The 14,149-nt window shown below is 37.4% G+C and overlaps 1 protein-coding gene across 2 annotated transcripts in view; it reads right to left on the bottom strand.

Moving 5' to 3' along the window:
- Window positions 1–14,149, bottom strand: part of LOC103045566 (aryl hydrocarbon receptor) — a 43,386-nt gene that overhangs the window by 14,083 nt on the left and 15,154 nt on the right. For both annotated transcript variants that reach the window (XR_007441135.1, XM_007230034.4), the window contains exons 3-4: window positions 7,077–7,192; window positions 2,917–3,006 (exon numbers count right to left, since the gene is read on the bottom strand). Coding sequence is in view for 1 of the 2 variants with exons in the window: in XM_007230034.4 (XP_007230096.3) it covers window positions 2,917–3,006; window positions 7,077–7,192 (206 nt within the window). In the remaining variant the exon portion in view is untranslated. The remainder of the gene's footprint in view (window positions 1–2,916; window positions 3,007–7,076; window positions 7,193–14,149) is intronic.

Genomic DNA, 14,149 nt, shown 5'->3' with positions numbered 1-14,149 from the left:
TGCACGTGAGAGAGTTGCATTGGTGACTATAGCGTAGCACACTGACATCTGTAAAGACACTATGAACACTATGAAACAGTGTGTAGTGCTTTAAAAACATCATATGCTCTCATGCAGACAACATCTTTTTTATGTAAGGACTTGCCTTTTCCAGCAAGACAATGCTAATCCACATATTGCATCTATCACAACTGCATGGCTTTGCAGGAGAAGAGTGCAGCTGCTGGACTGGCCTTCCTTCAGTGCAGACATTTGGTTCTAAATGAGTTAATACTTTTCATGAAATGATAAAACGTCTCACTTTCAACAACAGTTAGGTGTTCTTTGTTTTTTTGTGGTTAAAATATGGGTATGTGAGATTGCTTTGCATCATCATTCATCTTGCATTCTGTATTTTTTTTTTTATTAACATTTTACATAGCATCCCAACTTTTTTTTAAATTGTGGTAATGGCCTACAATAGCTAGCCATACATCTCCTTATGTTCTTACATGCTTTTATTTTTACAAGCTTTAACTGAATTAACATAACATAATAACTGCAGCTTCTAATGTCTTTAACATTCAGACACGTTAACTGACCTGACTGTATTTATCATTCCACTGCTTCATAACAATCTGATTCAATAAATAATGTACACAAGATCCACTGGCATGCTCTAGGCCTTCATTTAAAAATACACCAGTCAAATTCCTACAGTTGATCTTCTTAATGTGTTTGCTATACACCCCCTCCCCACCAACACACACACTGCATCATTTCATTATATGGATTCTACAGCATGACCCTGAGGCCATATGTTAATGTCATGTGTAGTGCTTTCATAATATGCGAACAGATGATTCACTGCCACCAGAGCTTTACTGTTTGCAAACATTTTACAATCCCTAAAGATGATCTGATCATGTCTATTTGTTTATTGTATATGGTAAGCTTCTGCAGCCATACAGAATATTTTATCATGCGATTGCTAGGGGTTCAAACAATGGGGATCTATTGCTGTTTTATTTTATTATGTTTAATTGTCTATTTACTAGAGGTCTTATGAACAAGCTGCTGCATTTTACCCTGTCCTCTGTCATATAGTGGAATTTCATATAGTGAATTGTGTTTGGTAGCATAAAACCAATGTATTGTCTGCCAATCTGAAAATGTATACACTACCAGTCAAAGTTTTTAGAACACCCCTATTTTTCAGCTGTGAAGCAGCAGTGCTGTATGACCCAGACAAACTGCTTTTTATTTTTTTTTTATCTTAACAATGACTTTAATTCTAATCTTTAAACTCTAATTCTACTCTTCACTGCTGAAACTAAGACTCTTTTTGTACCAGTTTTCTCCAGTTTCCAAGAGTCTTTTGAAGGTGTAGGAAACATCTGTAATTTCTCTAAAGATAGATAGATAGATAGATAGATAGATAGATAGATAGATAGATAGATAGATAGATAGATAGATAGATAGATAGATAGATAGATACTTTATTGATCCCCGGGGGGAAATTCTTGGCATCCAGCAGCAGGTTACACAATACACAAAGTTAAAAAAGATAAAATATAAAATATAAAGATACATATAAATATAATCAAATAAGAAATAGAATATACAGTGTAAATGTACAGTCTTCGTGTGTGTGTGTAATGGAGATGGAGAATGGAGGTAGTGCAGTTGAACACAATAGACAGTGAACACCAGTTGATGTGCATAATGTGAGGATAACTGATGTCAGCCAAACAGAAAGTGCAAATACACAGTTATATAATAATTTAAATTAAATTAAGCAGTGCAAAAGATACGTAAACAGTGCAAAAGATACGTAAACAGTAGATGAATTAACTAGTGAATGAACTACTAGTGCAAAATATGGTAGAACTATAAAAAGTGTTCTAGGCATCAGCAAGTCTGAGATCAATCCCTATAAAGACTTATAGTTTGAATAGTTACAGAGTTCTCTGTGTTGTCTTTTTCTAGTTATTATGTTGAAAGTGTTAATGAGCAGTGTGTTTTGTAAATGCTGCAGTAAAGAGTGCAGGGTTACTATAGACCAGCGTTTCTCAACCTTTTTTCTATCACGGCACCCTTTAAATATATGCGAGATGTCAAGGCACCCCAGTTTACGGACGGGGGGGGGGGGGGGGGGGTGCTGGCGCAGTACTTCAGGTGAGAACGAGGGGTGTTGCTGGCGGAATATGAAATAAAATAGCGAGTGCATCGCGTGGGGGGACAAAAACTTTACAGTGTGTCCCAATTTAGGGGCTGCATCCTTCAGAGGCTGTATTCAAAGACAGATTGCGTCACAGCTGCGCAGTAATACACCGCCTCTGTGGGTCGCATCCTTCAGAGTATGCTGCCTGTGAATTGGGACACACCCCGACACGAGCTGACTCTGGAAAGGAAATATGCACGTGAGGCGCAATATTTTGAAGGCACCCCAGATGAAGCCAGACGGCACCCCAAGGTGCCGCGGCACCCTGGTTGAGAAACACTGCTATAGACAAAAAAGCTTTGAAAATTCTTCTTTTTTGCATTAATTTCCGAAGCTTATTTCATTTCCATTGCTATGTACCAGCTCTAAGCTGTTAACCAAAATATATATATTTTTTAAAGTTTGTTTTTACAATACACATTTTTTGTATAAGTTTTGTATAAGTTCTGGCAGCTTCCATACAAAATGCAAAGTTAGACAGAACCCGTTTTCAAGATAGCTTTGGCTTTGGATACTACCAGAATTAAGTCACATATTTACCCTGCACACAATTCTTCATTTCCTAAAATCTGAATGCAGAGTTTACAAAACTTCATAACCTGTATGTGTATGTGTCATTGGTGATGATTGGTTCTGTAGGTTATGTGATTAGCATTGTTGCTTCATGGTAGGTGCTACAGGAGAGAAAGTGGGTCAAAGTAAAGTGGGTTTACCTGATGGAAGCCCAGATAGTCCTGGATGGTGTGGGAGCAATAGAATATAGTTCCTTCAGCAGTGATGACCAGCACAAAGCCATTTAAAGCCTGTCAATAAAGCATAACGAATATGTTTATTTGTACATGAATTCACATCAGTGGAGTAAAACTGAGCTTTAAAATTGTTGCATTTTTCAACGACTGAGTATCTCTCATTAGTGTTATTTACTCCCAAGTGTTAATTTTTATTTACTTTTTTTATTTACTTTTTATTTTAACTCTTATTTTTCTGTGATAGAGTGATCGGAACACATACATGTTTGTCACAAAAAACAGTCATAAAATTTGGTTCTTTCATAAATTTATTATGGGTCTGCTGAAAATGTCACCAAATCTGCTGGGTCAAAAATATACATACAGCAACATTAGTATTTGGTTACATGTCCCTTGGCCATTTTCACGGCAACTAGGCGCTTTTGGTAGCCATCCACAAGCTCCTGGCAAGCTTCAGGTCGAATGTTTGACCACTCTTCTTGACAGAATTGGTGCAGTTCAGCTAAATGTGATGGTTTTCTTGCATGAACCCGTTTCTTTAGCACTGTCCACATGTTCTCAATGGGGTTTAAGTCAGGACTTTGGGAAGGCCATTCTAAAACCTTAATTCTAGCCTGGTTTAGCCATTCCTTTACCACTTTTGATGTGTGTTTTGGGTCATTGTCTTGTTGGAACACCCAACTGCGCCCAAGACCCAACCTTCGGGCTGATGGTTTTAAGTTTTCCTGCAGAATTTGGAGGTAATCCTTCTTCTTCATTATCCCATTTACTTTCTGCAAAGAACCAGTTCCACTGGCAGCAAAACATCCCCAGAGCATAATACTACCACCACCATGCTTGACAGTAGGCATGGTGGTCCTGGGATTAAAGGCCTCACCTTTTCTCCTCCAAACATATTGCTGGGTGTTGTGGCCAAACAGCTCAATTTTTGTTTCGTCTGACCAGAGAACTTTCCTCCAGAAGGTTTTATCTTTGTCCATGTGATCAGCAGCAAACTTCAGCCGAGTCTTAAGGTGCCTTTTCTGGAGCAAGGGCTTCTTTCTTGCACGGCAGCCTCTCAGTCCATGGCGATGTAAAACACGCTTGACTGTGGAGACTGACACCTGTGTTCCATCACCTTCCAAATCCTTGCAGACCTGCTTCTTGGTGATTCTTGGTTGACTCTTGACCATCCTGACCAATCTCCTCTCAGCAGCATGTGATAGCTTGCGTTTTCTTCCTGATCGTGGCAGTGACACAACTGTTCCATGCACTTTATACTTGCGTATAATTGTCTGCACAGTTGCTCTTGGGACCTGTAGCTGCTTTGAAATGGCTCCAAGTGACTTCCCTGACTTGTTCAAGTCAATAATTCGCTTTTTCAGATCCACACTGAGTTCCTTTGACTTTCCCATTGTAGCTTTTGTAGCTGAGTCTAATCACTGGGTCAAATGAGCCCTATTTAAATGGGCTCATGAGAAGTCAACAGCTGTAGTCAATCAGAATCACTTACAAGAAGTGAAGAGGCCATGACATGAAGCTAATTTGATTGACACAACTCGCTACATCACCAAAATTGACAAATTTTGTTGCTGTATGTATATTTTTGACCCAGCAGATTTGGTGACATTTTCAGCAGACCCATAATAAATTTATGAAAGAACCAAATTTTATGACTGTTTTTTGTGACAAACATGTATGTGTTCCGATCACTCTATCACAGAAAAATAAGAGTTGTAGAACTTATTGAAAACTCAAGACAGCCATAATATTATGTTTTTTTACAAGTGTATGTAAACTTTTGACCACAACTGTATATATTGTTATATTCTGAATTAAGAAACAAGTTAGCTATAAGACAGAACAAATTACATTAGTCTTGATTGAACATCATTTAGAACAAGAAAGAGTATGTAGATCGCAAAGAACAGGGGAGAGCTTGAAGATCACAAAACAAGCAGAGGGTGAATAATGCTTCACCGGTATAACACCACAACTAAATCATATTTATCTAAACAACCACATGTACCATATGAAGACACACACCACAAACAAAGAATAATGGTGTCTAAAGAGCGTTAAAGCAAAATCAAGTAGCACAGCCTTTTTTGCATTAAGTTCTGAAGCTTAGTTTATTTCCATTGCTATGCACCAGCTCTAGACTGTAAACATAACACAATGATTTTAAAAGTTTGTTTTTACAATACACAGAATTTTTCATAGCCTGTAAGATTAAAAACTTTGGGGTATTAAATTAAACTTTAACTCTGCAGATTGTTCAACAGTGAGGATTGTTAGGATAACTCCCAGGGAGTAAATCATGTTCACACTGTGATTTTAACACTGTGGATTTTACTATGTACAGTACAATGGTTCTGTGCTAAAACAGCACTATCTTTATGAGCATAACTGAAACTAAACAGCAAGAAAATCATAATACAAATCCCAATAATACCAGCTTACAGTTGTTACTCTCTAAACGTGAACCACAGCTCAGGTTTTCTAATTCTGTTACTAGAGCGATTCCAAATTCCTCAATGGCAGCTGATGCACCTTTGCCTTTTGTTTTTCCCACCAACCGTGAATAATTTAATCTTTCAGAGCATAAATGATTTACGTCACTGTAGCAGAATAGAATTTGCTCAAGTATAACCACAGAAGAGATAACATGATTTAATTTCACTGTGCTTTATTACTAGAATACAACATATATGTTCATGTATGTGTACCCTGTACACAAATAACACTTTATAAGGAATGGGGCTTTGAGTTACTCACCATATTGATTTCATGAATGCAAACACACTGTGCAAATTTGTTTTCATACAATTTCAGGACATAAGTATGGCATTTCCTAAACATTACAAATTATCTGGAAAAAATTAGTTTTAAATTTCAACCCTTTCTGCACATTTCTCTTGCAGTTATTTTACATTATCTACCAATTTCAGTATGATTCAGATATCACTATATATCCCAATGCCTTTTTTTTTTTTTACAATTTAAGAAATTTTTCTGGCGATTGGAACCTTGGACAGCTTTGCCAGTGGGGAACCACACATGACAACAAAAGATAATGCCCAGGAGGATTTTAATGCAAAATACCTTCAAAAATCTAATCTCCCCACAGGACCACCAGTTATTAATTATTTGGGTGGTGGCTGGTGGGTTATTCTCAGCACTGCAGTGACACTTATTAGCATGGTGGTGGAGTATGAGGTGTTAGTGTGTGTTGTGCTGGTTTAAGTGGATCAGACATACAGCAGTGCTCATGCAGGAGCTTTTAAACACCTCAGTGTCACTGCTGGACTGATAATAGCCCACCATATAAAAAATATCCAGCCGACAGTGTCCTGTGGGCAGCATCCTGTGACCACTGATAAAAGACTAAAGGATTACTTACACAACATGCATTGTTTATATAATTATAGAAGCATTGCTTTATCTGATCCACTCATACCAGCATGCCAAAATGTGTATGATTCAAATGCAAGATGGTGGTGTTAAAAGGCTCGATTGGTAAAAACGCATTGGTAGGATAGAGAACAGAAGCAAAATGAATTCTGTGAAAATGCATGAATTCCACCTGTTTCTAAAAAGATCACTATAATTTTGCAATCTGTTACTCTATACTACCTATCTGTTTGTGCTCATCAGTCGACTTATCTTGACTTAATTTCAAGACGGAGGCACTACACACTTGCAAGCATGTTGGGAGCATCGTCTAAAAGCATTGTATTTTCAAATGCTGCGGGCAGTGATGGGAATAACGGCGTTGAAATAAACTGTGTTACTAGTAACTAGAACTAATTACTTTTTCAAAGTAACATGCCCAACACTGGCTGCGGGTGAAAGGAGGTGGGCTATTCTACTTAAGTTCATTTCACACCAGATTTCTTCTTTAAGCAAAAAAAAAAAAAATCTTACTTGTAAATATATCCTTATATTAGTCTTTTTAGGTTATCAGTGTTTTTACCATTCGTGTCAGTCACAACTGTACCATTTAGGTTGTGTCGTAGTCCTGGCATTGATATTTTTGTCCTGAAATTGTGCACAAAAAAAGAAAACGCACTTGCACATACACACACATACAGTAGCAGTTTGATATTGGGTCAGTGGTGCTGTAACTCGCCCATTGCTCTGACCTGCAGGAGGAGTTCACCCTCTGGCATCCAACAGCCCGCAAATCCCACGGCTTTCCCGTTGTCACGGTTACCAATGTTGGCAGTCGCCCCACTAGAGTTGTGGTTCTTCAGGGCAACTGTGGGAAAGAGAGAGAAAGAGAGAGAGAGGTTTATCACTGGAATAATGTTTACGAAGCACTGCTGTGAATGTCAGAACGCTTTATGTTTAGTAGAATACACACACTGCACTCTCAGGCAGCCTCGGCCTCGTTACCAATTCATTAGTTTCCATCTTGAAACGGCCTGTCTAAATACAGCCCCAGACTCTTTCCACTTACATCACACCGACTTCCTGCTGACCACAATGCCTCCACAAATATTCAAATAAAAGATGGAGGATAAAGTATAGCAATAAGTAATATACATTATGAAATTCATTAGTGTATATTTAGATCCACCCCACAGCTTTATGAAAATCCATTTTGTAAGGCCTTAGTGTATATGTTTTTTGTTCCATCTGATAAACATGCCATAGCTTTTTTAATTCAGAAGTTACAGTGCCTTCTAAAAGTATTGGAACCGTGAGGTCAGTTCCTTTATTTCTGCTGTAAAGTAAGAAACATTTAAATTTGACATTATAAGATTATGAGTTTTAAATGGAGGTTTTATCTGTGTGTAATTAAAGTTAGAGGACTAACCAATATAAAAACTGAGAGCTGTCTATGGGTGAAAAACAAGCAACTATGAAGCTGAGTGAGGATGGAAAATCAATCAGAGCCATTGCACGAATATTGTCTATAGCCAGTACAACTATTTAGAATGTCCTTAATAGGAAAGTCGTCACTGGTGTACTAAATAACAGGTCATAAACAGGTAGACCAAGGAAACCCACAGCAGTTGATGATAGAAACATTGTGGGTGCTGTAAAGAAAAACCCTAAAACAACTGCTAGTGATGTTAGCAACAACCTCCAGAGGACAGGAGTATTACAATCTACTGTAGACAGAAGACTTTAATAACAAAAGTACAGAGGCTTCACCAGAAGAATAAAACTATTAATGTAGTGAATAGGAAGGCCAGGCTGAAATTGACCAAAAAGTACCAAAAAGCCTATGGACTGATAAAAAAGGGTAACCTTTACCAATGTAATAGAAAGGCTAAAGTTTGAAGAAAGAAAATATCTATTTTCTTTATTTTCTTTGGACCTTGGACCTTCCGACCACACTGTCAGGAAAAAAAATCCCAGACATTTCAGTGTAGGATCCTGTGGGATATCCTACTGAAACACTTTCTTAAGAGCAAAAATGTATTTTTGAGACAGTACAATGTCACCATGAACTATTCAACATGTCAGAAGCTGTAGGTCATCTACATTTTTATTATGAGCCAATTTTCCAATAAAAATCCAATAAAAAGTGAACAGGCTGGGAAATCTGATTTCTGTGTTGTCTGAAGACTTATACATATGATACATAGTAATTAAGTTAAGCTTCTGATCAGTATTCTGATAATGACCCACATACTAAAATTTAAAATAATATTCTTAACTTCCACATTTCCACTGTGTGCTAACCTCTGTGTCTGCATGTGAATGGGAATGAGCTGACTGCAGGGCGCAATGAAAAAAGGAGGGAAGTCATCCTCATTAATCTCGGTGTCCCACCAGAGCACAGTGTCCTGACCCGTTACGGCCCTTGACCTGCCACACAATGGGGTCTCAGGGTCTGCAGCGAGGAATCAAAGCCTCGCCCTTAATTAGGAGAGTTCTACAATGGGCTACGAAGGTCAGAAAATGGGGAAGATGATGGCAAAGGGGTGAAGAACATGACACTTTGTGTGACAGTGCCATTGTAAGGCTATTTCCTCGACATTTATCTCCTCACGGAAAGACTGGACATCAAAATGAAAACTGTGACCTCATTCCTATAGAGAACTAATGGGGCATATGGCGTTTTACTCCCCATTACATGAACAAGCAGCTCAAGCTTGACAAAATAATATGGACTGACTGATGAATAGAACATAAGGCCTGCCTAAATTTTTGCGATACCTGTCCTGTCAATAGTTTTTAATATCAAAGAAATCATCATGTTTTGGAGTGTAAACTAGAAACTGTTTAGATATTCCCAACAAAAATGTATTTGAGTATTTGTGAGTCAGGCTTTTGATTTTCTGTCAGTTCCCAGAATTCATAGGTGTTTTACCTTCTGGCTCTCTCCCTTTAGTTAGGCTGTGTTATTCAGATCTACTGGAGTCATTAGCCACACTGTTCTCCATAAATCTATTTAAAACTAATTCCATGTTTCTGCCCTCCTCTGAGTTACTGACTGTCCACCTGTTCGGCCCAGTACCGATGAGTTTTTGGAAGTCAGGCTTCCCTATCACCTACCACAGATCAGCTGCCCACAGTCCAGTTTATGCCACTTTGCTCATCCTTCAATACTGACTAAATTGAAGTTTATATGATTTTTATTGCTTTTATTGCTGCTGTGCCTATTCACCTGAATATATTAGACCTATGTGGATGTATGATGTATAATAGTCTGGGTTTCTCCGAGGTTTCTTCCTCCTCCAGCTCTGAGGGAGTTTTTCCTTGCCTTTATTGCTCACTGGAGGTTCTGTATTATATGTTCAATGTTTTGTCTCATTCTCTATTCTGCTACCATAAATTTTGGTAAAGCTGCTTTGCAACATTTAAAAAAAAGCTAAATGAATAAAATTAATTTGATTAGATCTTATTGATGTTGAATTGTGTGCTTGCCTGGCTAGAGGAAATGAACCCTGCTCTGCCAAAGGGACTGGTTGTGATTTAATCCATTATAAAACACCAACCACAAACTCACCCAAAACAGCTGCACACCAGCTCCTGCATTTGGGGTGGGCGATACAGCCCTAAAATAATAGTGCAATGTTTCAGGGTATTTGTACAATCGCTATGACAAAATATTCAGTAGAAACAAAGAAATTTTAGTCTAATTTCTAAACACATTAACTTACTGAGACTTTTGGATAAAATAAAAAATGTAAAAAAATAAATAATAGAAAAATAATGTGACAAATGTGACAAAAAATGTGCATTCATATAAACTGCAAAAAAACAATGCACACAAATACCCTTAAAGCCATACAACTTTTAAACTGATATTATTGTGTTTAATGTGGTATGGCACACCACCTAGGTTTGCAGTCTGCCAAACTATAAAACCAAACATATGAATCTAATTTTGGCAGTAACGGGTTGTTACGCTGTTGTTTGTACTTCATTAGCTCTGAGTCACAAGCCTCATAACAGCCCTGCAGCTCCTCTTCCAGTTCAAATGCCAGAGAGTCAAGCTCTTCCTCATCCTCATTATCCCCCTCAGTGTCCTCCTTACTCTATATTTAGGCTGCTGCATGTAAGGCCTCCATACGTGTTCTGTACACATACATCACATGACTGAGTGAGCCTGCATGGCGGTAATAGCCGGCCCCATCGTAGGGGCCCATGCTCATAAAGCTGCTGGGATATTGATGCTATTGTGTCGGCTCAACGTGTATTATAAAGATGGTCACATGGGATTAGAAGACTTCATGGGTGAAGTGGAGCACAGTGAACAGGCAGTGACAGCTCTTTCACCTTATAGTTTCCTCTACGCATTAATGAAGTAAAACAAGGAATAACTCATGTAGAAATCAGGAAATTAAGCTCATGGGCATCAGAAGCTCTTTGACCTAAACCAGCATTAGTCAGATTGCTCAATAAAATTAACTGTTTGCAGTCCTACAAATGTAAATTAATGCTTAAATGTAAGTACATCTAAAAAGGGGGGAAACACTCTATTTGTCCATATTTAATAGGATATATTTTAATAATATGATTTTTATTGATATAAATTAAGGGAAAATGTCATTTTATCTTAACAATAGACCCTACATAACTTTAAATGTATACATAGAGGTAAACAAACATTGATTATGTAAAATGTACCCAGAAAGTCTTTTTTACTTGTTTTTAAAAAAGGTATTTTTCTTCAAAGCTCCATTCAGTATCCGGTATTTGGTGCACTTTGACCAAACATGCTTTTAGAATAGATAATATGGGACATGCCTCGTACCTGCAGATAAATTACTTGTTCCAAGCTCAAAGTAGCTTCACACTTCAGTGGTAGACTCTAGGGGGACTCTGGGCGCCGGCATCTTAAATTTAAGTCACAATAAGTCAACTGTCGAGCACGAATAGTAAAAATTTTAAGACATGTTTATGTAATTTGTTGTTGGTTCTTTGCATTCTAATTTCGACAGTAACCAGATATTTTCAGCAACAGCTGGAATTCATGCATTTTTAAGGAATTAATTTTGCAATCTGCTCAACTATCCTACCTATTTGTAAATACTTGACAGCTGACTGCCAGGGCTCTTCAGATTGTACCAATGAGGTGTGGAGCTACTTTGAGCCTGTATAATGATGAACAAGTGATTTATCTGCAGGCACAAGGCATGCCCGCAGTCATCCAGTCTAAAAGCCTGTTTGGGCAAAGTGCACAAAATACTGGATCTCAGAAAGCTGCAAGAGAGTGGAGGTGGGCTATTCAACAAAGGTAAGTACTTTTTATGTCATTTTAATACATCAAAATCCATTTCACAGTGGAGTTCTCCTTTAAGTACTAAAAGGTTGTATCTGTATCTATTGGAGTATTCTACTTTTATTTCACTAAATATTTTGGATGAGTTTAATAGTTTTACTCTGATACATATTTTTATGTGATGCATTATTACTCTTTACTATTATCAAAATGTTAGGAATCCTTCAAAACCCACATTACCATTAAAGCAAGAGCGGTAGATGTTCTGCACTGTCACTGTGTTTGATGAAGCTCCTCAAGCTGATCTTTTAAGAAGACCTCGCTGCTCACATTTTGCCTTTAACTCTGAGAACTTTCCACTGTTTTCTGTAAAAAAAACTACACTAATAGCACAGTACTGTACTTTTACTTCCAGTTTTTAAGTAGTACATTTTAAAATAAGCTGCTTGCAGTACCGTACAAAAACATGTTGAATACTTAAGTACTTCCACTTAAGTGTAGAGCTTCTACTCATGTCACTTTTTGACAGAGCACTTCTACTTTTACTCAAGTATGGTTCTCTAGTACCCAAATACTATCTGCTCTGTGCTGGCCTCTCTTGTGGGGTTCTGATTGAAGAACAGGGTGAAAGGAGGATTAAAATAAAGTATACAGAGAAACAGATACAGGAATACAGTCTGTAATTATAGAACTACAAAGTGCTACAACGAGTGCTGATAAGATGGACATTGAGTGTAGGAATACACAGCAGCAAGTGGTTTAAATCTTATGGTTAATCAGTGTAGGCTATAATGATTAGGTCTAATAAACTTAATAAATGTAATGAAATAAAAATGAGAATTACAGTTTACATGTGCTTTACCCTTCCTCTCAGTCTCTCAATTATTACTGCATGGCTGTAGACCTACATCCGAATGCTTCTCGCTGCTCTTTAGATTTCAAATCTGATCAAGTGAATGCGACAAAATCCACTGACCCAGATAACGTTGTGACCTCTGAGAGGGGCATGTTTCTACACTGGGACTGTTGTGGGTTTTCTGGGCGCAGGGTGTTGCATGGGGATGGGGAGGCTGGGCTGTTATTCTACACAGAGGCACCTGTGACACGAAAGCTGCTAACAGGCCACAAAGCTCAGCGCTTATAACTATAAACCATTGGGTCTTAAAGAGTCATTTCACAAAATTAAAATGCTTACATTAAATAGGGATGGGCAATGTATAAAAATATATATTTTCCTGGTACCACACTATAGAAATGAAACTTTGATATAATTTAGAGTAGTCAGTGTACAGCTCAACACTGACTGAAAACACAGCCATTAATGTCCAAATAACTAGCAACAAAAGTGTACATCTCACAGTGAACATGTCCAAACTGTGCCCAACTTTGTCATTGTCCCTCCCAGGTGTCATGTGACTCATTAAAAGATAGAAGGTTCCAGGTGTGATCGAAGAGCAGGGCTGTTAAATTTGGTGTTTTGGGTACAATTCTTTCATACTGATCACTGGATATTCGACATGGCAACTCATAGCAAAGAACTCTCTGACGATGTGAGGAATAGAATCATTGCAGAACATGATCCCCCTCCCTTCTATGCGCAAAATGGTTAAGGCAGTGTTAGATAATAATAGTGTGGTCACACAAAACATTGAAACATTGGGCAATATTTTTACATGTATCTTTCCATACGCATCTTTACACAATTTATAAAATATATCATCACTGTCCAATGAAAAACTCTTATCTCCACAACAGCAACTTTACAAGAGAGAGAAAAAACCTTGTAAACTTTCAATGTAAAAAGAGTTTATTTCAGGTCATTTTGAACAGTTTCTATTGGTCTGTTCATTTTGATGATTTGGTGTTATACATAAATAGTGATACTTTAACATTATAGTTAAAGTATTTGATCATATCGTATCATATATCTCTTAATCATATTGAGATATGTGCTTTTAGTCATATTTTCCAGCCCACCCATCAAACACTAGACCTTCATTGTAAAGACAAATTTAGAAACATTTTGGCCAAAAATTTAAACATGAATAAACTTTTACTTTCTACAGATATGACTGAGGTGAGGTAGTAAGTGAACGAAAACATCTAGGGATGCACTGAAAATTCCACAGCCAAAATGATTTAGCCCAAAAAATGTAGAAAAAATGTAGAAATAAGTTAAAACGCAAAATAATCTGTACCAAACATGATAATGTTTTTGATGGTACAATCACATTGCAAACAGCTGGGATTTCAAAACATTGCTGGACTTCATTTTTGGTTTTGACCAAACATTTAATTCCAGTGCATCACAAAAAATATATTTATATACAAATACTTCAGATTTTAGACCATGATATTTACATATATAAAAATCTCCAGATGGCAATTATACAATACTGCAAACATGCTCTAAATATATTCTACAAGGCAGTTTATATACTACATACTTCCACCATCTGCCCAGAGGACAGTAATAATTTTGTAAACAGTCACTGATGTTTGCATACAAAAATGACCGTAGAGCTTGACATC

The sequence above is a fragment of the Astyanax mexicanus genome, chromosome 11 (genome assembly GCF_023375975.1).
Source record: "Astyanax mexicanus isolate ESR-SI-001 chromosome 11, AstMex3_surface, whole genome shotgun sequence".
NCBI classification, from domain to species: domain Eukaryota; kingdom Metazoa; phylum Chordata; class Actinopteri; order Characiformes; family Acestrorhamphidae; genus Astyanax; species Astyanax mexicanus.
Note: the sequence above shows the minus strand (reverse complement) of the source record. Positions and strands in the feature narration are given on the sequence as shown.